At 41.4% G+C, this 21,578-nt stretch overlaps 1 protein-coding gene across 1 annotated transcript in view; it reads right to left on the minus strand.

Moving 5' to 3' along the window:
- Positions 1 to 21,578, minus strand: part of MEGF11 (multiple EGF like domains 11) — a 370,671-nt gene that overhangs the window by 291,416 nt on the left and 57,677 nt on the right. The window contains exon 2 of the mRNA XM_040414290.1: positions 3,878 to 3,970. Coding sequence (XP_040270224.1) covers positions 3,878 to 3,970 — 93 coding nt within the window. The remainder of the gene's footprint in view (positions 1 to 3,877; positions 3,971 to 21,578) is intronic.

Consider the following 21,578-nt stretch of genomic DNA (forward strand, 5'->3'; position numbering starts at 1 on the left):
ATGCGGTTTTGTGGCAGTTTTTGCTGGATTCTTGTTCAGATTTTTCAGCTGCATTTTCAATCACTTGTGAACCCAGCCTTAGGGCTCATTCAGACGGCCGTATGCTGTCCGCAGATATGCGGATGCGTTTTTTTTTGCGGATTAGATGCTGACCAATTCACTTCTATGGGGCCCTTTTATTCCATTCCACGGCTTAGCAAAACAAATGAAACAGGACATGGCCTCATTGAAGTCTATGGGTCTGCAAAAAATCGAAATGCAATACTTTTTTTGTGGACATGCTGAACTGTCCTCCAAAAACGGAACCGCATTTTTGTGGACAGCATACATCCGTCTGAATGAGCCCTTAGTTTATATGGTGTATTTTTCATGCCGTTCCTCCAGTGGATTTTTCCAAAAACAGCAAAGAGGATACCTAAAAGAAAACATCAGTGGTGAACATGTAAAATGTAAAAGTAAGCTTTTAGACTGATGGGTCTCATAGAAAGGCATTCTACAGCCACAGATAAGCACTTAGAAATACATGTTAAACAGGCCTATCTTTAAAGGGGTTGTCCAATTCCTCAGGATAGGTCATCAATATCACCCCTACTGATCAGCTGGTTGAAGAGGAGGCGCATGTCATGCTAGAGCTGCCTTCTCTTCAGCTCTAGCTGTTTCATTCTTTACCTGAGCAGCTGTAATAAAAAAATGATCAAAAAGTCGCACACACTTCACATTGGTATCACTAAAAAGAACAGATCGTCCCGCCAAAAATGAGCCCTCACACAGCCCCGTACACATAACTACAAAAAAGTTATAGGGGGCAAAATATATTTTTTTTCTCAAAGGTTTTAAAAAAAAATTTCAGTATTAAAACGCAAGAAAAATTATACAAGTGTGGTATCAATGTAACCGTACTGACCGGGAGAATGAAGATAATAGGTCAATTTTACCGCATAGTGTACAGTGTAAAAAAAAAAAACCCTTTATCAGAATTTTCCCAATTCTACCCCATTTGGAATTTTTTTCCCCGCTTCCTACTACATGGTATGCAACCGTAAATGGTGCCATTAGAAAGTATAACTTGTCCCGACGAAAAAAAAGCCCTTATAAGGCTATGTGAATGGAAAAATAAAAAAGTTAGGACTATGGGAAGGCGGGAGAGAAAAAATGAAAACGCAAAAATGGAAAATACCAGGGTCCTTAAGGGGTTAAAATCTAGACGTGTCAGGCAAATTTTGAGTCCATATTTGGAATTGGCGTGCTCATTTAAGTATAAATCACATGTTTTTGTCTCAGTAGCAAAATCATTGTTGCGCGGTGTTATCAGTGTTTACCTCAGCACTGCCAGTCAATAACTACATCTACCACTTCATACTGAGAAAAAAACACCACTGAAAAGGATTATAATGTGCAATGGAAAAATTAGGACAGATATATAAAGCAGTAGGATGATCTATAGAGAGCACATCACACAAGGCAACACTACAAAAGCAAAAAAAAAGGAATACAGCATATAATTTGTGCTTTCAACTAAGCCATCACTCACTAAGCAACAAAAATACTGGAAAGACGGTTTCCATTGAAATGTGGCGAGGAGCGAAACAGAATTTTACCATATACCAAATCACACGGGGGCAGAGCAATATTGATACAGGCATCAGACATTCCATATAACATAGCTGGACCACGCACTCACAATAAAAATGTAATTAGAGAATACACAACCCCACAAGAAATTCAAAAGTTAAAAACAGCATTCCCCCTAAAATAAAAAATCTGGAGAAATCACATTTTCCTGACCCTAGAAGTGGTTTTCCGATAAACCTGACCCGGAGCTTGTATGAAATAAAGAAATAACCCCTTTCTCACTTTTTATATGTCCAGCGCCACCTCTGGTCCGGCAGCAATGACGTCACATCCATCATTCATTCGGCTGCTGCTGCCAAGCACTGACCTCACGTGCCATTCATGCACACGTGACCACTGAGGCCTGTGACTGGAAGCAGAGGTCATGTGAATAATCGATGTGACATCAACATTATAGGACCAGCAAAACCGGCACCAGAGCACAATGCTTAGGACATCTAAAAGGTGAGTAAGGGGTTTTCCTTTATTTTATACAGGCCCCTGCTAACTGACTGCAATTACACTGCCCCTATGGGTTGTCAATCAACTCAGTCTAGTTCTGGAATTATTTTAAAGAATCAGGAAGCCAGGAATGAACAGAGCTGAAGGTCAGTACCAGACAGGTAAGTGTGCACAAACGTATTTTTTTCCGTTTCTGTTCCATTTTTTTGCAGTTCCGTATGCGGAACCATTCACTTCAATGGGGCTTGAAAAAACCCAGAAATGACTCGTGTGCATTCCGTATGTTCGCTATGCAAAAAAAAAATTAGAACATGACCTATTCTTGTCCGTTTTGCAGACTAGGACAGGTATTGTTACAATGGATCCGCAAAAAAAAACAGATCTGTGTTTTGCGGACCGCGAAATACATACGGTTGTGTGCATGAGCCCTTAGACTCTGTTTGCCACTGTTTTTGTGAACAGAGCTTTGCAGTGCATTGATTTTATGACAGAGTATGTAGAGAAGCAGGTGAGAAAGGGGTTAATTAGGTGAGCCAGGGGATTAGGTTGGGCTTTTGGTAGAGTAGTGGGGTTAGGATTATCGGGAGGGGTTAAGGTAAGCATTACAAAAGGTGTAGTCACTTTTCCTCTCACTGCCTTATTTTTAACCAATCAATGTGGTTTTGGGGGCTCATTGGTGCATTGGCGTCCCTCTTTAGCAATGAAGTGGGATTGGTAATGGTTGTGTTGATCCACTGGGACGGTCCCTGGGGGAACAGGTCCTGAAGGGACTGGTAGGCAGTAACTTTACATATTTGTCATCCTCAAGTTTGTTCAACACAGCTGGGGACACATGCTTTTCGGTACTGCATAAAGATACCTCCTATCTCACGGTTTTCTTGATGCATTTAAGTTCATGTTTTTTTTATAAAGAGGCTGCTGTGGCCACCTTTTTCTATCGTCAAGCAGTGCCAAGTGTGATCATTTGGTCGGGATCGGTGACGTGGTTAGTGGGCATGCCCCATAGCCTACAATACTTTAGTCATATAAATATGAATATTCTAAAATAATGCTATTTCTCTATGACGGCAATCTAAGGGATCCCATGGAATAATCCATATAGTTGCGTGGCTAAAAACCGCCAAACTGTGTCAATTTAATGAAATATATGCACAGCGCGTGACGATGTGTCCTAACCCGGCAAGAAGAATTAGAAAGCTGCATCCACCAATACAATCATACAATCAGTTCAGCACATTATTATACATCATTTTTGAAGGAAGAATTTTCAACTTTGAGCTACAGATGCAATTGAATGGACTTGCGTCGCTATCACGGCATTTTACTGCTGCAATTCTGGACAAATGAAATACAAAAATGCAGCATTTTTACCTTGATTATGTGTGAGCGACATTTGTTCTACAACATTTCCTAAATCATGGAAATAAAACCCATGCGAAGTGTATGTGGACATGGCATTTTTCTCGTATTTTACACCAACTCCTATTTTTTTCTCATTTTCAATGGGAAATTAGCACCAAAGTTTATTAAATGAAAAATAAGCGACATGTCCATTAGTGGCACAGGTTCCACACGGAAACCGCAGCAGGTCACAAATTAGCCCCATTTTATGAGAACCAGTTTTCCTCTATTTGCTGGGGATTTCCTCTGGACTTTGCAGCAGATTTCACCTATTGCTATGCAGAGAACTACAGCTTTCTGTGACGTCTGAACATGGACTGCCTGCCCATCTGGATTACACTATTCTTTATTATAGAAGGTGTCCAGGATGACAACACAGTATTATGTATAATTGAGAACTCACCACTGGAGCAGTCAGCACCCCCCCATCCTGGCTCACAGTGACACGTATCTGGTGAAACACACCTTCCGTGGACACATTCCTCCGTGCAGAGAGCTGTAAAGAAAAGACAGATGTTAGAACATTAATCCTAAGCAAATGCAACAGAAATAAAAATACTAAATAAACATAAAATTCACCACATCCGTGTCATCTTCCTTGACACAGCAGATGACCATACCGACAAACACAATACCACCAACTTACAATAGTCTACAATTAACCGAGATGAAACAGTACTTTGGGGGGCATTTATAATTTGTTTTACACCACTTTGTGGTGTATTAAAGTTGTAGATTTTGTCACAAAGGCGTTTTTTTACGACAAAATCTGTGCCTTTACCCAGCTCATGGCATTTTTACGAAGCGTTGAAAAAAGGGGCCGTGACTAGGCGGGGAAGAGGGCAGGCCAGCCCATCTCATTCATCAAATTACCTTAAACTACACCTGCGGTAGCACAAAGATATTATAGTATAAATGACCCGTCTTAATAAATGTCCCCCTTTATTGCTACTAATCCAATTTTGAGGTGCATGATGTTTTCTTCTCCATTTATGTCTAAGGGCTCATTCAGACGGCCGTATGTTTTGTCCCGCACCCGTTCCGCATCCGTTGTGCTGTCCGCATCCGCTGTTCTGCTCTGCGGCGCCGCAAAAAAGATAGAGCATGTCCTATGCTTGTCAGTAAAACTCTGCTCCGTGGCCCCATTCAAGTCTATGGATCCGCAAAAAACAGAATGCATACGGAACACATTCCGTATCCATTCAATTTTTTTAGGACAGACTGAACTTTCCTTAAAGAAAAAACTATCCGCATTTTTACTGACCGGAAAAAAATATACGGCCGTCTGAATGAGCTCTTCAGCTAATTTCACATTTTAGAGGTTTCTGTTACTAGACAGCAGTGCATTATGGGAGTTCACATTGCAAGTGGTTACAGCTCAGCTGTGAGGTTGGTCACATGTTGTTGGGATACATTGCTGTCTGTTTCCAAGGGCAACCAGTAGTATTTTAAAAGCATCTCTGTATATGTAACAGAAGAAAACAATGCACATCAAGTGACATGAAACAGAGTTTGAAGGAAATTACACTTCATTGGGTTCCATAGTATGTCTTAAATAGGACTGCTGCTCTAATTTTGTTTGTTAAAGAGGACCTTTCACCTGGAAAAACATTGTGAACTAAGTATGCTGACATGTACAGCGGCGCCCGGGGAGAAAAAAACCTCCCAGGCTGTGAGCTCTGCGCTGCGATTGGCCAGCGCTACAGCCTAGGAGAAGGAGACGCCAACAGAACAAGGGCAGACACCGCCTACTATAACTTACTGAGCGAAGATACCGGAGGGCATAACGGGAGAACGGAGCGGCGCCCGGGGATAATAGTAAGTGCAGTGAGATCCCTGGGCGCCGCTGTACATGTCAGCATACTTAGTTCACATTGTTTTTCCAGGTGAAAGGTCCTCTTTAAAGCCTCACACTAGCATATTAGCAATCCATATTAATTTCCCCACAGAATAGGTCCTGAATGTAGAGCAAATGTTATTCACATATCCATACTCCTATACAGTCACATTTCTACAAGTATGCTGTATTTTTGAATAGGCAGCATGCTCTACTATGATAAACTTAGAAAAAGAGATTCGTATTACAGATCCATATTTTAGACCAGTGCGGTCTCATTATTCGTAAGTGCATCTATAATGGGAGAAAATACTGATGACGATATTGTAGTTGCCAACAGTCCCAAATTAGCAGGGACTGCCCCTTATTGTCAGAGACAATCCTGGCAAATTCAGGCTATCCTGGGGCAATTTCCCTATTATGTAAGCTCTGCCCAAAAATGAGCGGTCCTGAGAACTGATTGGTTTTGTCCCCTTTAATTTTGTCTCTTTTATATTCCCTATAATATTCTGTGTAATAAAGTCTTACATGTAATGTAGTGGGTTAGAAATAGTTAGTACCCATCCCCCATTGTGCTGATAAGACCACATTCCTGAGTGATCTCAGAGACATGCGTGCTGCACACTGGAAGAAGGGCTGAAAGGTATAACTCTGATTTACACCAACAATTAGGTGGCACTCCATTGAAGACTTCATTCTAGGTAGGATGTAAGTATTGATTTGCCTGATCTCTTGTACACCCTGGGGTGTTCTGTATGTGATTTGTCTGTGTTATCTTATATTTAATCACACTTAGTAAATATATTTATTCACTTAGCCTGCATAAGCTTATTAATTCTCAAATCTTTTAATTCACGTTTTAAAATAAGCATACACAGAGAGAAGGTATAAAGCCTCAAGCACACAACTATGGCTGTTTTGCAGTCCACAAACCACGGATAAGCAAAATGCGGACACCTTCCGTGTGCAAGTCACACTTTCTTCAGCCCCAGTTATAGAAATGGCTATTCTTGTCCACAAAACAGACAAAAGTAGGACATGTTCTATAATGTGCGGCATGGCAGCATGGATGAGTCCGTGTGCGATCTGGAAAATATGTGGATCAGACGCTGACCCAAAATATGGTCATGTGGCTAAGACCTAATGGAAAGATCTGAATAGAACCTGGCTTCAATCACTGATGGAAATCATTGACCAAAACACTGAAATGTGAATTAGGCCTTTTACAGTCCTGGTATGGATGGGATACACCCACTGATCTCTATGCACTATTGTCATTTAAAGTAGAGCCTACAAAATTATATAGATAAAATGGAATAGGTGCAAAGGTGGGCTACAAAAACAGTGGAGGGTCTGAAGCATAAAACATATCTGGAGAGACTTATATAAGTTAATCTGTATAGTCGTATATAAGGGAAAAGGGGGACACGATCAAAACCTTCAAATATGTTGAAGGCATAAATAAGGTTCAGGAGTGAAATGTTTTTAATTTAAAAAAAAAACAGCAAGACAAGAACAAGGGCACAATCTAAAATTAGTTGGGGAAATATTAGAACCAATGTCAGGAAATGTTATCACATATAGTTAATGTGGACAGCGTGCATTCTGGTTGCATCTGGCAGTGCAGGTTCCGGAGTGCTGTTCCAGTAGAAAATTGCTGCTGGAGATGTGAAAGTAGCCTAATAATCCTTATCTCTAAATTACTAAGAGGTCATAAACACTTATTTAAGCCACATTCTTATCAGTAAGATAGGAACTGAGCTATAATGAGTGTTTATGAGGTTAGAAATCACAGATAAGGAGCCATCAGCTGAGCTGCCTGATGGAACAGAGTGAAAGTTCAGATCCTGCTACTAGGCAAATCAAGGCTGGTGGTACAATTTTTTTTATAAAGACCAATTAAAAAAAAGATTTTTAGCTCAAAATGAGTACAATACAATAATAATAAAATTTGCCCTTAATGTTGTACATAGCCTTTAAGTCATATTTTAGGATGAAATCCTAAATGTGGCCACATAAAATTATTCTAATAATGCAGTAAATGGCAGGAGTTATATTGGGTGTTAAAGGGGTTTACTTTTTTAAACCAGCACCTGGAATTGAATACTTTTCTAATTTCATAAAATTAGAAATTTACTATAACTAGTGAGTAATTTAATAAAATATATCTGTATATCTCCACCTAGGGGTGGGCGATATGGGCTAAAATCTATATTGCGATATAATTTTAAGCATGTGCGATATGCGATATATATCGCAATATATTGTTTTCTATATTTGGGGGGGTTTAAACTTTTTTTTTTTTTACTTTTAATTTAATAAATATTAGCCTCCTTAAGGGCTAGAACCCTTGTCATATTCACCCTAATAGAGCTCTATTAGGGTGAATAGGACTTTACACTCTCCCTGCTGCCCTGTGCTTTGTGCACACAACAGCAGGGAGCTAACCATGGCAGCAAGCCTCTCATGTGCCCCCCAGCCTCTGATCCGCCCCCCAGCCTCTCATGTGACCCCTAGCCTCTCATGTGCCCCCCAGCCCCTGATCCGCCCCCCCAGCCTCTCCCTCTTATCAGCCCCCTCTGGTAACTCAAACCCACCCCCCCTCACTCCCCAGTATTAATCATTGGTGGCAGTGGCCACAGGGTCTCCCTCCTCCACCCCATCATTGGTGGCAGTGGGCAGTTCCGATCGGAGTCCCAGCAGTGTAATGCTGGGGCTCCGATCAGTTACCATGGCAGCCAGGACTTCACGGCGCACGTGAGTATAATGCTGCTCACTAACATACCATGGCAGCCAGGACTTCAGTAGCGTGACTCCTGGCTGCCATGGTAACTGATCGGAGCCCCAGCATTACACTGCTGGGACTCCGATCGGGACTGCCCACTGCCTTCAGAGACTAAAGAACATTCCCGGCACCCGACCTCTGACAGGACGCTGTGATCCGTGCGATTAACCCCTCAACTGAGGGGTTAATTGCGGCGTATCGCAGCGTGCAGTCATAGGGGCCGGGATATGGTCGGCACATTCATTGGTGGCGCAGTGGCCACAGTCCCTCCTCTCCTCCTCCTATTCTGTTCTCATTGGTGGTCAGCGGCAGCAGCGCACAGTGGGGAGGGAGGGACTCCCTCCTTCTCCACTGTGCCGGCTCAGGAGAACATGGTGCATGCCGAGAGCGCGATCATATCGCGGTCCGGCGATATGCACAAAATCCATATCGTGGCACAAATTTATATCGCATATAGCCTATATCGCCCACCCCTAGCTCCACCTGTTTGTTCTTTTCTATATTTTTTGTCTATCTCCCTGAGCTGGAATGTGCTCAGTTTAATTCTTCAACTGCCACCAGCCATATGTTCTGTTAGAAGCTGTGGCAGTTACAGGGAGAGAGCTGCAGCAGAAAGGGCACGTCCCCCGAGCTGCCAAGCTGAACATAATCTAGGAGAGCAATTGGAGCTGTGAATGTGGAGATCTCTGGACCCATGTGCGGTATAGGGGTCCAGAGTAAACTGACATATGTAAAAGGACAACACACCGGAGCACATACATACCTTTGTGTAGGGTCGTGCATAACAAACATTGGGCATTTACGTCATCAGGAAGGGCCATGCAGCACATGAATGGGGGTGGGGGAGGTTAAACACTCAAGCAGTAAATGTTGGTTCTATACTGGAAACTGCATTAGAGGATTTGAGATTTACATTGGAATGCATAGGCAGGAACACTGTCCATACTGAGCGGTATGATTTATTGCCTACTGTAGGTCTTACTAGTGGATGATTTCAATCAGTAGGAGTAGTGTAGACATAGGACGCTGTGCAGCAATTATATAAATGGCATCTAAAAGCTGGCAGGGGCATAGTTGGGGGGGTCCAGAAGAGCATGTGCCTCAGGTGCTGATGCTGGTTGGCACCTTGCTTGGACCAGGGTATTTAGATACAGGGTGAGTGCTGTTAACTGAACCTTTACCCCCAGTGAAGGAAAGCCTAGCGGTGGCTCTGATTCTAGAATCTAAAATATCTACATTTCAGTTTCTTGACCAGTGCGCCCATCCCCTCCAACACTGATCAGGCTAAATAGTAGGACTGCAATTTTTAGGGTACAAACACAAAAAAATATAATGCAATTCAATTTTTAAATATGATTTAAAAAAAAAAAAAAAAAAAGTTGTTTCACAGGTGCCTGTCTGTCTGATGCAAAAGTCCATCTCCTAGCATGGCCTGAAAGGCACCAAGAAAAGCCCTTCTTCAAATGTCCTTCAGGAAGATTTCCCACGTAAAAGAAAAGCATTGAAATGCAATTTGTTTTTTTACAAATGATTAATAAATCTATCAAACTAAAATGCTACTGCTCCTATACTATTTTTGTGCTTTTAGTAAAAACCATTGCGCGACTGTTCGTTATATGATATACCAGTACATCAGCTGGAATATAGAAACTGTGGGTGACATTTGGAATAATAATAAATGCACAATGCCATATATACAATGCTTTTTATAGTGCCATCCAAGACTCCACCTATTGAATAGACATGTACAGTATAGTATTCTATCCCAGACCCAAAAAGCTGGCGCCAGCCCTACTGGCAGAGATATATTAATGGGCAATAGTCCTGACTATGGACTCTTGGTCATGTCCTTCATTGCTTCCACTGTCCATCATATTGTCCAGACTTGTACCAGAATCAGCAGTAAACCACTATGTAGTTACAGAGTCATGTGTGCCATAGTCCACAAGGCACAGTTCTATTGAAATATAGGGTACAGAACTACCTTAGGCTCCACATAAAAAAGGGGGGGGGGGAAATAACCAAAAATGAAAAAAAAGTTCATCATACATTTTTTTCTTTTTTTTTGCATTTTTGTTTTTCACTCCCTGCCTTTCCGAGGCCATAACTTTTTTATTTTTCCACCACAGTTTTATGGGTTTTTGTTTTTATGGCGTCCCCTATGACATAAAACTGACCTGTTGCCTTCATTATTCAGGTCAGTATGATTACAGTGATACCACATTTCTATAGTTTTCCTTGCATATTAATACTGGAAAAAAATAAAAACCTTGAAAAAAAAATAATTCGCTCTTTTCATCACCTTTTTTGTGAGGAGCTGTGTGAGGGATTATTTTTGGGGACAATTAGTACTTTTCATTAATACCATTTTGAGGTGTATATGACTTTACCACTGTTGGGTACATTTTTTGGGGGAGCTAAAGCAATCAAAAAACGACTAATGGGCCATTTTGATTTTCTTTTTCCTGTTTAGCCGTTTGGGATATATATTCTTATATTTTAATAGTACAGGCATTTTTGCATGCTGTGCTGCCCATGATATTTATTCTTTTATTGCAATTTGGATTTGAGGGAAAGTGGAGTGATTTGAATTTTTATATTTTTTTAAAATATTTTATATTTTTTAAAACCTTTTTATTAATTTTTTTATTTCACACTTTTTAAAAGTTCCCATAGGGAACTTGTACATGCAATCATTAGATTTCTTCTCCAGTGGATTAGCATTGGAGTCTATAAGAATTTCACTATGTTCCTATAGATCCCTGACACAGGCAGGGTCTGCATAGGAACACATCTGTGACAGCCTCGGATCATTCAGGAGGACCCAGACTCCCACATACAATATTCGGCTCCCCTGATCCCCACTTGGCAGGGTTACCAACCGTCCAAAAATTGCGGGACAATCCGTAAAAATAGGCGACTTTTTTCCTGTCTGTGAAAAAAATTGACTTGTTCGTGATTATTTTGAGGCTGTTGGCTCTTGACTAGATTATTTTGGTGGTAATTATCATCATTTTACACCTCACAGTAAATGCAGGTAATGAGGTGTTATCAGTATACTGTGCTGCAGACTTGCATTACTTATAATCTTCATAATTCATTATGGTCTTCCAATTTGTCTATAAAAGATGTTGGCTGTCCTGGGATAAAATATTAAAATATTTTAATTGCAGTTGGCAACCCTGCCGCTTGGTGGGGCTGTTACCGGCACAAGAGCATACACTCCTGGGTTTTTTAGCTCCCAGATGCTGTGGTCACATTTGACCATGGTATCCGAGGGGTTAAATGTCTTCAATCAATGTTATTGTCGATTGCAGACTTTAGCTGCGGGTATCAGCTGTTTAAAACAACAGGCATCCGGTGACTTTGCCGACTGCCTGTGGGCGCCATCTTTAAAGACCCGTCCAGTGTCATAAATGTACGGTGCAGGGCAGGAAGGGGTTAAACAATAGATCTTTTTCTGATGACACATTTTCTTTAAATTGAGAAATATCAGCTCACACCACCTACAACCTTTACCTTACTCTACCCGGTTGTCTTCTTTTTGCTCCAGCTGTGTGCCTATAGGTAAATGTAGCTCCGCTGAGGATAATTGTACCGCACTACATTACAACATAGGTTACATTACAAACTATAAGAACATAGCACAAAAGGAGAACCCACGGTATTATAATTATGTTCCACTCCCTCCCAAAGTAGCACTCAACCCCCGGTAAACAAAGACAAGGCTACAGAGTCATAGTCACCATGGCCACTGATTTCTTCCTGAACTCTGCATAACTTTTTATATTTGTATGACAGGAACTACAGTACCCTGAAAGATGATCAAAATTAGGGTTATTCACTTTAGAAAAAAGACGACTGAGGGGAGATCTAATTAATATGTATAAATATATCAGGGGTCAGTACAGAGATCTCTCCCATCATCTATTTATCCCCAGGACTGTGACGAGGGGACATCCTCTGCGTCTGGAGGAAAGAAGGTTTGTACACAAACATAGAAGAGGATTCTTTACGGTAAGAGCAGTGAGACTATGGAACTCTCTGCCTGAGGAGGTGGTGATGGTGAGTACAATAAAGGAATTCAAGAGGGGCCAGGATGTATTTCTGGAGTGTAATAATATTACAGGATATAGCTACTAGAGAGGGGTCGTTGATCCAGGGAGTTAGTCTGATTGCATGATTGGAGTCGGGAAGGAATTTTTTATTCCCCTAAAGTGGAGAAAATTGGCTTCTACCTCACAGGGTTTTTTTTTTTTTTTGCCTTCCTCTGGATCAACTTGCAGGATAACAGGCCGAACTGGATGGACAAATGTCTTTTTTCGGCCTTATGTACTATGTTACTATGTTACTATGTAGATCTTTTCCATGTAAGTGAAAAGAAATGGCGTCCAAATGTGAAAGCAACAAGAGTCCACAAATCAATAGCAGCATTAAGTACGTACATGTGCCGCAAGCCCCAGAGGAAGTGAGCGGAGGATGGGAGTGGCTCTGGCTGCAATAATCCTTCACAGTGGCAATCCTCACACCGATGCTTCCTAGGGCCAGGGGAGTGATAGGAGGGCACACCCTTTCTTCCCTAGGGGCACACTCTGATGTTGGGGATCCTGCCTGACGGTAGATGGGGTGTCCTTGGTGTTGTGGGTTTGGTGCAGGTGCAAGGCAGGAGACATAGTTGCTGTGGCCAGAGAATGGACATCAGGATTGACACAGGTAATGTGACTGCCAAAAGGATGAACAACCCCTTTTTAAATAATGTAGTGGGAGATACAGTTTCACATATACCATAGTTTAGTACCTGGACTGCCTCATATAATTTAAGAGGTTCTCTCACTTCAGCAGATGGCATCTATCATCTAGAAGAAGTTAATCCAAGGCACTTACTTGTATTGTGATTGTCCATATTGCCTCCTTTCCTGGCTGGATTCATTTTTCCATCACATTATACACTGCTCGTTTCCATGGTTACGACCACCCTGCAATCCATCAGTGGTGGTCGTGCTTGCACACTATAGGAAAAGCGTCAGCCTCTCTGGTGGACAGGACCATGGGAGTGCACATAGTACAGACTTTTTCATATAGTGTGTACGCACGGCCACCGCTGCTGGATTGTAGGGTGGTCATAACCATGGAAACGAGAAGTGTATACTGTGATGGAAAAATGAATCCAGACAGCAAAGGAGGCAATATGGAGAATAGCAATACATTAGTAAAGGACTTGTATCAACGTTCTCTACATGATAAATGCCATTTGCTGAAGTATGAACCCCTTTAATGAAGAGTTTATCAACATATTACTCAGAGTTGCTGGAGACCTCCTAAAGTACAGGTAGGGCTAGGCAACTATTCAAATTAACTCAATTAATTCACCCTTTTGCAGCCAGACAATATTGACTTCTAAAAAGTTGCCATATCAATATTTTTTTTCTCATGGAGTGCTGTATCAACGCAGCATGTGTCGGTCCCTGCTGCCCCTGCCATTAATCCTGGTGCAGGTGGAAGGGACTGAAAAGACCCACACATGCTGCGCCGATACAGAGCTCCAGATCAGAACGGGAACCCAGCACTGCTCCCGTTATTACAATTAACTCTGATGCGGGCCGCTTAACTCCCTAGATACCACCGTCAATAGCGACCATGGCATCTACGTAGTTACATAAAGGCTCCGTATGACCAACGGCCCCCTGATGCGTCGCCATAGCAATAGGCCTGCCATGACTGTATGGGCATTAGGCTTTGTCACAGATGGAGCCTAATACACTGCCTGTCACTGTTTAAGTGATAATCTTTAATGCTGTGGTATAACAGCCATGTCTGCTAGTGAGAGTGAAAAAAAGGAAAGGTTAATAAAGTTTGTTTACCGTTATATAATAAAAAATAAAAATAAACAATTTTTTCCATAAAAAGTGGTTTTATTTTGCAAAAGTGGTAAAAATAAAACACAGTCCACATGCATCTATGGTATCGTGATGTATTTGCCACACCCTGTACAATAAAGATAACATTATTTACACCACCATATGAACAATGTAAAAAAAATGAAAAATGCAACAGTTAACGGAATTGTCCCCCCCCCCCCCCAAAAAAAATAAATAAAAAAATTTAATCAGTAAGTCCCATGTATCCCAAAATGGTACCAATGAAACCATATCTCATCCGGCCAGGGCCGTCTTTGCCGCAGGGCAAAAGGGGCAGCTGCCCCGAGCCCAGTTGCTCCTGGGGGCCCAAGGGAGCTCCGTTTCCCGACTCCCATTCACTAGTGCCAGGGGCGTCGCTAGGTTAAAACATTTGGGGCCTGGGCCCCGGATGTTTTGTCCCATGCCCCGAATGTCCTGCCTGCATGCTAGATACAACTGTATTGCAGTACACAGAACGGCAATACAATTGAATCTAATACACTGGGAACAGGTGAAGGACCTGTGGTGACATCACAGGTCATGTGATCAGCAAAACAGGCTGTGATAGGATGACCTGGATGATGTCACCATCATGTGACCAGTGCAGGATTGGACCGGAGTGAAGAGGAGAAGGAGCCTAATGGTGATGTCTGTACATGAGGAGAGGTAAGTTAAGGGAGAAACAGAGCAATGCTGGGAGTTGTAGTTATTTAACTGGGATGTATGTTAGGGCTGAAGGGAGGGATGTTATTGACATGGAACTGTGTGCTTGAGGTGGCTGGGGGAGGGAGTGATGTTATTTACATGGGACTGTATGTTGAAAGTGGATGGTGGGGGGGAATGATGTTTATGTACATGGGACTTAATGTTTAGGCTACGTTCACACTTGCGTTTGGGGATCCGCTTGTGAGATCCGTTTCAAGGCTCTCACAAGCAGCCCCAAATGCAGCAGTTTAACCCCAATGCATTCTGAATGGACGTGGATCCATTCAGAATACATTCGTTCGGCTCCGTACGGCCCCCCGTTCCGTTTTGGAGGCGGACCCCAAAATGCTGCAAGCAGCGTTTTTTGTGTCCGCATGGCCTTGCGGAGCCAAACGGATCGGTCCTGACTTACAATGCAAGTAAATGGGGACGGATCCCTTTGCATTGACATAAAATGGTGCAATTGTAAACGGATCCGTCCCCCATTGACTTTCAATGTAAGTCAGGAAGGATCCGTATTGGGACGTAGAAATTCAAATCTAATACAAACGAATCAGTCCTGAACGGGTGCATTCGTTTGTATTATCGGTGCGGATCAACAAGTGTGAAAGTAGCCTTAGGGGGTGATGTTTACATGGGATTGTGCATTGGAGGCGGCTGGGAAGGAGGTGATGTTATTTACATGGGACTGTATGGTGGAGGGAGGATTATAACACTCTGCAGAGACGAGGCGGCTGAGAGAAGTTGTCCAGACCGAGTGGAGAAGATGATGAGAGAGAAGATCTACAGAGAAGATAATGACAGAGAGGAGACGTCACCTGGAGGCCCTGGACGTGACAGGTAAGTGCTGCTGTATAGCAAGTACAGCAAAGTGCGGGGGGGGGGGGGGGGGAGGGCGGGATCCAGGGGGCCCAAGTAAATTCTTGCCCAGGGTCCAATCAATATTAAAGACGGCCCTGCATCCGGCAAAATATAAGCCTGGACATGGATACATCGGTGTAAAAATGAATAAATTCTGATCCTTGGAATGCAACAAAATATAAAACTATTGTTTTTGAAGGAGACATGCTATTATTGTGCAAAAGTAGTAAATAACATATAAAACTATACATATTTGGTATTGCTGTAATCGTACCGACCCATACAGTAAAAGTAGCATGCTAATTATGTTATACAATGAACGTCATAAATTTAAAATACAAAAAAATAGTGGAATAGCTTTTTTTTCCCATTACCGTACACCAGAAAAATAAAAGTTAATTAATAAGTTACATGTACAACAAAATGGTGTCCTTAAAAACTATAATTCAACAGAAAAATAAAAGTTATTGCTAGAATCTTTTTTTTATAAAAATAATCAAGAAATATTGATAATCAACCTTAAATTGAAAATAATCAAGTTTAACGTAAGAACAGAAAAAATGGAGGCAGAAGGCAGAACAGAAAAATGGATAATAGTTATACTATAGACCTAGGCAGATTTTTCCAAAAATTCTTTTTTAATAATTCCTTTTTAGTAGTGATCATTCTAGTTTAGGCTCTGATCACACTAGTGTCATAACAATTAACAAATATTTGAAGATCCACTTGACTTAAAGGGGTTCTGAAGTTTTTTTAAACTGATGATCTGATCAGCGGGGGTCCGACACCCGGGACCCATGCCGATCAGCTGTTTGAGAAGGCAGCGGCACTCGCTGTTTACCGCAGGCCCAGTGAGGCCACGACTAGTATCAATGGCCTGGGCGGGGATAAGCTCTGTTCACTTGAGTGGAGCTTAGCCTCGCCCAGGCCAGTTGACACTAGTCGTGACATCACTGGGCCTGCGATAAACAGCGAGAAGGCCGCAGCACTACTGCCAGCGCGCTGCCATCTCAAACAGCTGATCGGCACGGGTCCCGGGTGTCGGACCCCCGCCGATCAGATGCTGATGATCTATCCAGAGGATAGATTATCAGTTTTAAAAAACTGCAGAACCCCTTTAACCCCTTAGGGACGCATGACGTACCGGTACGGCATGTTTCCCGAGTCCTTAACCACTTCCCATCTGGGCCCTTTGCCCCCTTCCTGACCAGGCCAAATTTTGCAAAACTGACATATCTCACTTTATGTGGTAATAACTTTGGAACGCCTTTATTTATCCAAGTCATTCAGAGATTGTTTTCTCGTGACACATTGTACTTCATGATAGTCATAAATTTGAGTCAAAATATTTCACCTTTATTTATATAAAAATCCCAAATTTACCCAAAAATTTGAAAAATTCGCAATTTTCTAAATTTCAATTTCTCTGCTTTTAAAACAGAAAGTGATACCTCATAAAATATTTATTATTTAACATTCCCCATATGTCTACTTTATGTTGGCATCATTTTGGAAATGTCATTTTATTTTTTTAGGACGTTAGAAGGCTTAGAAGTTTAGAAGCAATTCTTCAAATTTTTAAGAAAATTGCCAAAACCCACTTTACAAGGACCAGTTCAGGTCTGAAGTCACTTTGTGGGGCATACATAGTGGATACCCCCATAAATGACCCCATTGTAGAAACTACACCCCTCAAGGTATTCAAAACCGATTTTACAAACTTTGTTAACCCTTTAGGCGTTCCACAAGAATTAAAGGAAAATGGAGATCAAATTTTTAAATTTCACTTTTTTGGCAGATTTTTCATTTTAATCAATTTTTTTCTTTAACACATCGATGGTTAACAGCCAAACAAAACTCAATATTTATTACCCAGATTCTGCGGTTTACAGAAACACCCCACATGTGGTCATAAACTGCTGTATGGGCACACGGCAGGGCGCAGAAGGAAAGGAACTCCACATGGTTTTTAGATGCCATGTCCCATTTGAAGCCCCCTGATGCACCCTTACAGTAGAAACTCCCAAGAAGTGACCCCATTTTGGAAACTAGGGGATAAGGTGCCAGTTTTATTAGTACTATTTTTGGGTACATATGATTTTTTGATCATTCATTATAACACTTTATGGGGCAAGGTGACCAAAAAATTGGTTGTTTTAGCACAGTTTCTATTTAATTATTTTTACAGCGTTCACCTGAGGGGTTCAGTCAAGTGACATTTTTATAGAGCAGATTGTTACGGACGTGGCGATACCTAATATGTATACTTTTTCTCATTTATTAAAGTTTTACACAATAATAGCATTTTTGAAACCAAAAAATTATGTTTTAATGTGTCCATGTTCTGAGAGCTATAGTTTTTTTATTTTTTAAGAGATTTTCTTATGTAGGGGCTCATTTTTTGCGGGATGAGGTGACGGTTTTATTGGTACCATTTTGTGGGACATACGCGTTATTGATCACTTGGTGTTGCACCTTTTGTGATGCAAGGTGACAAAAATTGCTTGTTTTGACACAGTTTTTTTTTTTTTTTTTTTTTACGGTGTTCACCCGAGGGGTTAGGTCATGTGATATTTTTATAGAGCTGGTTTTTACGGACGCGGCAATACCTAATATGTATACTTTTTTTTATTTGTTTCACTTTAACACAATAATAGCATTTTTGAAACCAAAAAAATGATGTTTTAGTGTCTCCATGTTCTAAGAGCTATAGTTTTTTTATTTTTTGAGAGATTTTCTTATGTAGGGGCTCATTTTTTGCGGGATGAGGTGACGGTTTTATTGGTACCATTTTGTGGGACATACGCGTTTTTGATCACTTGGTGTTGCACCTTTTGTGATGCAAGGTGACAAAAATTGCTTGTTTTGACACAGTTTTTTTTATTTATTTTTTACGGTGTTCACCCGAGGGGTTAGGTCATGTGATATTTTTAGAGAGCTGGTTTTTACAGGCGCGGCAATACTAAATATGTCTATTTTATTTTATTTTTTCTATTTTTAATTTTTTTTTTTATTCCTTACTTGGGATTTTTTTTTTTTTTATATGTGAAACTTTTTTTTATTTTATTTTTTCAACCCTTTATTTTATTTTTATTTTATTTTACACTTTTTGTCCCCCATAAGGTCATACAAGACCTCTGGGGGACATTTACTTCACTTTTTTTTTTTTTTTTTACACTGTTGATTTCTCCTGTAACTGGGGCTGACATAGTAGCCCCAGTTACAGGACAAATGCACCCCTATAGAGGCTGTACAGCAGCAATCCTGCGCTGTACAGCCTCACAGCAGGGCTGATCGAGGTCTCTGAGAGACCTCACACAGCTCCTGCACACTCCGGTCACGGCGGTCACATGACCGCCGGGCCGGAACAGGAAGCGCGCAGCTCGGTGAGCGCTGTGTCTGCAGCGATCGTGAAGGCAGGGACACCTGGGAACTGTCCCTGCCTTGTCTTAGGGTTGCCCTGCTGTCACTGACAGCGGGCAACCCGATCAGCAGCTGCACGATTAGCGTGCAGCTGCTATTTCTGACAGGACGTTTTAAAACGTGCTGTCAGAAATAGACGTCCACCCATAGGACGTTTATATCCTATGGGCGGACGTGAGGCGGTTAAGGACCCATGATGTACCGGTACGTCATATATAGTTCCGATCACCGCCGCCCGGTGATCGGAACACGGTGCCTGAGCAGGCACCATGACTAAATGCGCGGGGGGATCCCGTCACCCCCCCGTGTCGGCGATCGCCGCAAACCGCAGGTCAATTCAGACCTGCGGTTTGCGGCTTTTTATTGTGCGGGCGGCGGTGCCATCGGGTCCCCATGGGGCTGTTGGCTGGACCCGATGGCATGGAAGGCAGCGCGATGTCTAAGGAAGGCATCGCGCTGCCTTCCGGTGAAGAGCCTGTGAGATCCAGCCCCCTGGATCTGACAGGCCGGAAGCTGTATGAGTAATACACACAGTATTACTTATGCAGCCAATGCATTCCAATACAGAAGTATTGGAATGCATTGTAAAGGATTAGACCCTCAAAAGTTCAAGTCCCAAAGTGGGACAAAAAATAAAGTGAAAAAAAAGTTGAAAAAATAAAGTTTACCCCCAAAAAATTTAAAGTTTCAAGTAAAAATAAACAAAAACTTCATTTTCCCCAAATAAAGTTAAAAAAAAATGGTAAAAAATAGGGGGGAAAAAAGTATACATATGAGGTATCGCCGCGTCCGTATCGACCGGCTCTATAAACATATCACATCACCTAACCCCTCAGATGAACACCATAAAAAATAAAAAATAAAAACTGTGCTAAATAAAATAAAAATTGTCACCTTACATCACAAAAAGTACAACAGCAAGCGATCAAAAAGGCGTTTGCCCACCAAAATAGTACCAATCTAACTGTCACCTCATCCCGCAAAAAATGAGCCCCTACCTGAGACAATCGCCCAAAAAATAAAAAAAACTATGGCTCAGAATATGGAGACACTAAAACATCATTTTTTTGGTTTTAAAAAAGCTGTTATTGTGTAAAACTTACACAAATAAAAAAAAGTACACATATTTGGTATCGCCGCGTTCGTATCGACCGGCTCTATAAAAATATCACATGACCTAACCCCTCAGATGAACACCGTAAAAAATAAAAAATAAAAACTGTGCTAAATAAACCATTTTTTGTCACCTTTTTTACATCACAAAAAGTGTAATAGCAAGCGATTAAAAAGTCACACGCACCCCAAAATAGTGCCAATAAAACCGTCATCTCATCCCGCAAAAATCATACCCTACTGAAAAACTGAAAAAAATATGGCTCTCAGACTATGGAAACACTAAAACATGATTTTTTTGGCTTCAAAAAAGAAATCATTGTGTAAAACTTACATAAATAAAAAAAAAAGTATGTATATATTAGGTATCGCCGAATCCGTGACAACCTGGTCTATAAAAATATCACATGATCTAACCTGTCAGATGAATGTTGTAAATAACAAAAAATAAAAAAGGTGCCAAAACAGCTATTTCTTGTTATCTTGCATCACAAAAAGTGTAATATAGAGCGACCAAAAATCATATGTACCCTAAACTAGTACCAACAATACTGCCACCCTATCCCGTAGTGTCTAAAATGGGGCCATTTTTTTGGAGTTTCTACTCTAGGGGTGCATCAGGGGGGCTTCAAATGGGAAATGGTGTAAGAAAAAAAACAGTCCAGCAAAATCTGCCTTCCAAAAACCGTATGGCATTCCTTTCCTTCTGCGCCCTGCCGTGTGCCCATACAGCTGTTTACGACCACATATGGGGTGTTTCTGTAAACTACAGAATCAGGGCCATAAATATTGAGTTTGGTTTGGCTGTTAACCCTTGCTTTGTAACTGGAAAAAAATTATTAAAATGGAAAATCTGCCAAAAAAGTGAAATTTTGAAATTGTATCTCTATTTTCCATTAATTCTTGTGGAACACCTAAAGGGTTAACACCCTTATACACCACCACAATGGATTTGAAATGAAACAAACAAGATGTGCTTTAACTGCAGACTGTCAGCTTTAATTTGAGGGTATTTACATCCAAATCAGGTGAACGGTGTAGGAATACAACAGTTTGCATATGTGCCTCCGACTTGTTAAGGGACCAAAAGTAATGGGACAATAGGCTTCTCAGCTGTTCCATGGCCAGGTGTGTGTTTTTTCCCTCATTATCCCAATTACAATGAGCAGATAAAAGGTCCAGAGTTCATTTCAAGTGTGCTATTTGCATTTGGAATCTGTTGCTGTCAACTCTCAAGATGAGATCCAAAGAGCTTGTCACTATCAGTGAAGCAAGCCATCATTAGGCTGAAAAAACAAAACAAACCCATCAGAGAGAAAGCAAAAACATTAGGCCTGGCCAAAACAACTGTTTGGAACATTCTTAAAAAGAAAGAATGCACCGGTGAGCTCAGACACCAAAAGACCCGGTAGACCACGGAAAACAACTGTGTTGGATGACCAAAGAATACTTTGCCTGGTGAAGAAAACACCCTTGACAACAG

Source organism: Bufo bufo, chromosome 1 (genome assembly GCF_905171765.1).
Source record: "Bufo bufo chromosome 1, aBufBuf1.1, whole genome shotgun sequence".
In the NCBI taxonomy this organism is placed as follows: domain Eukaryota; kingdom Metazoa; phylum Chordata; class Amphibia; order Anura; family Bufonidae; genus Bufo; species Bufo bufo.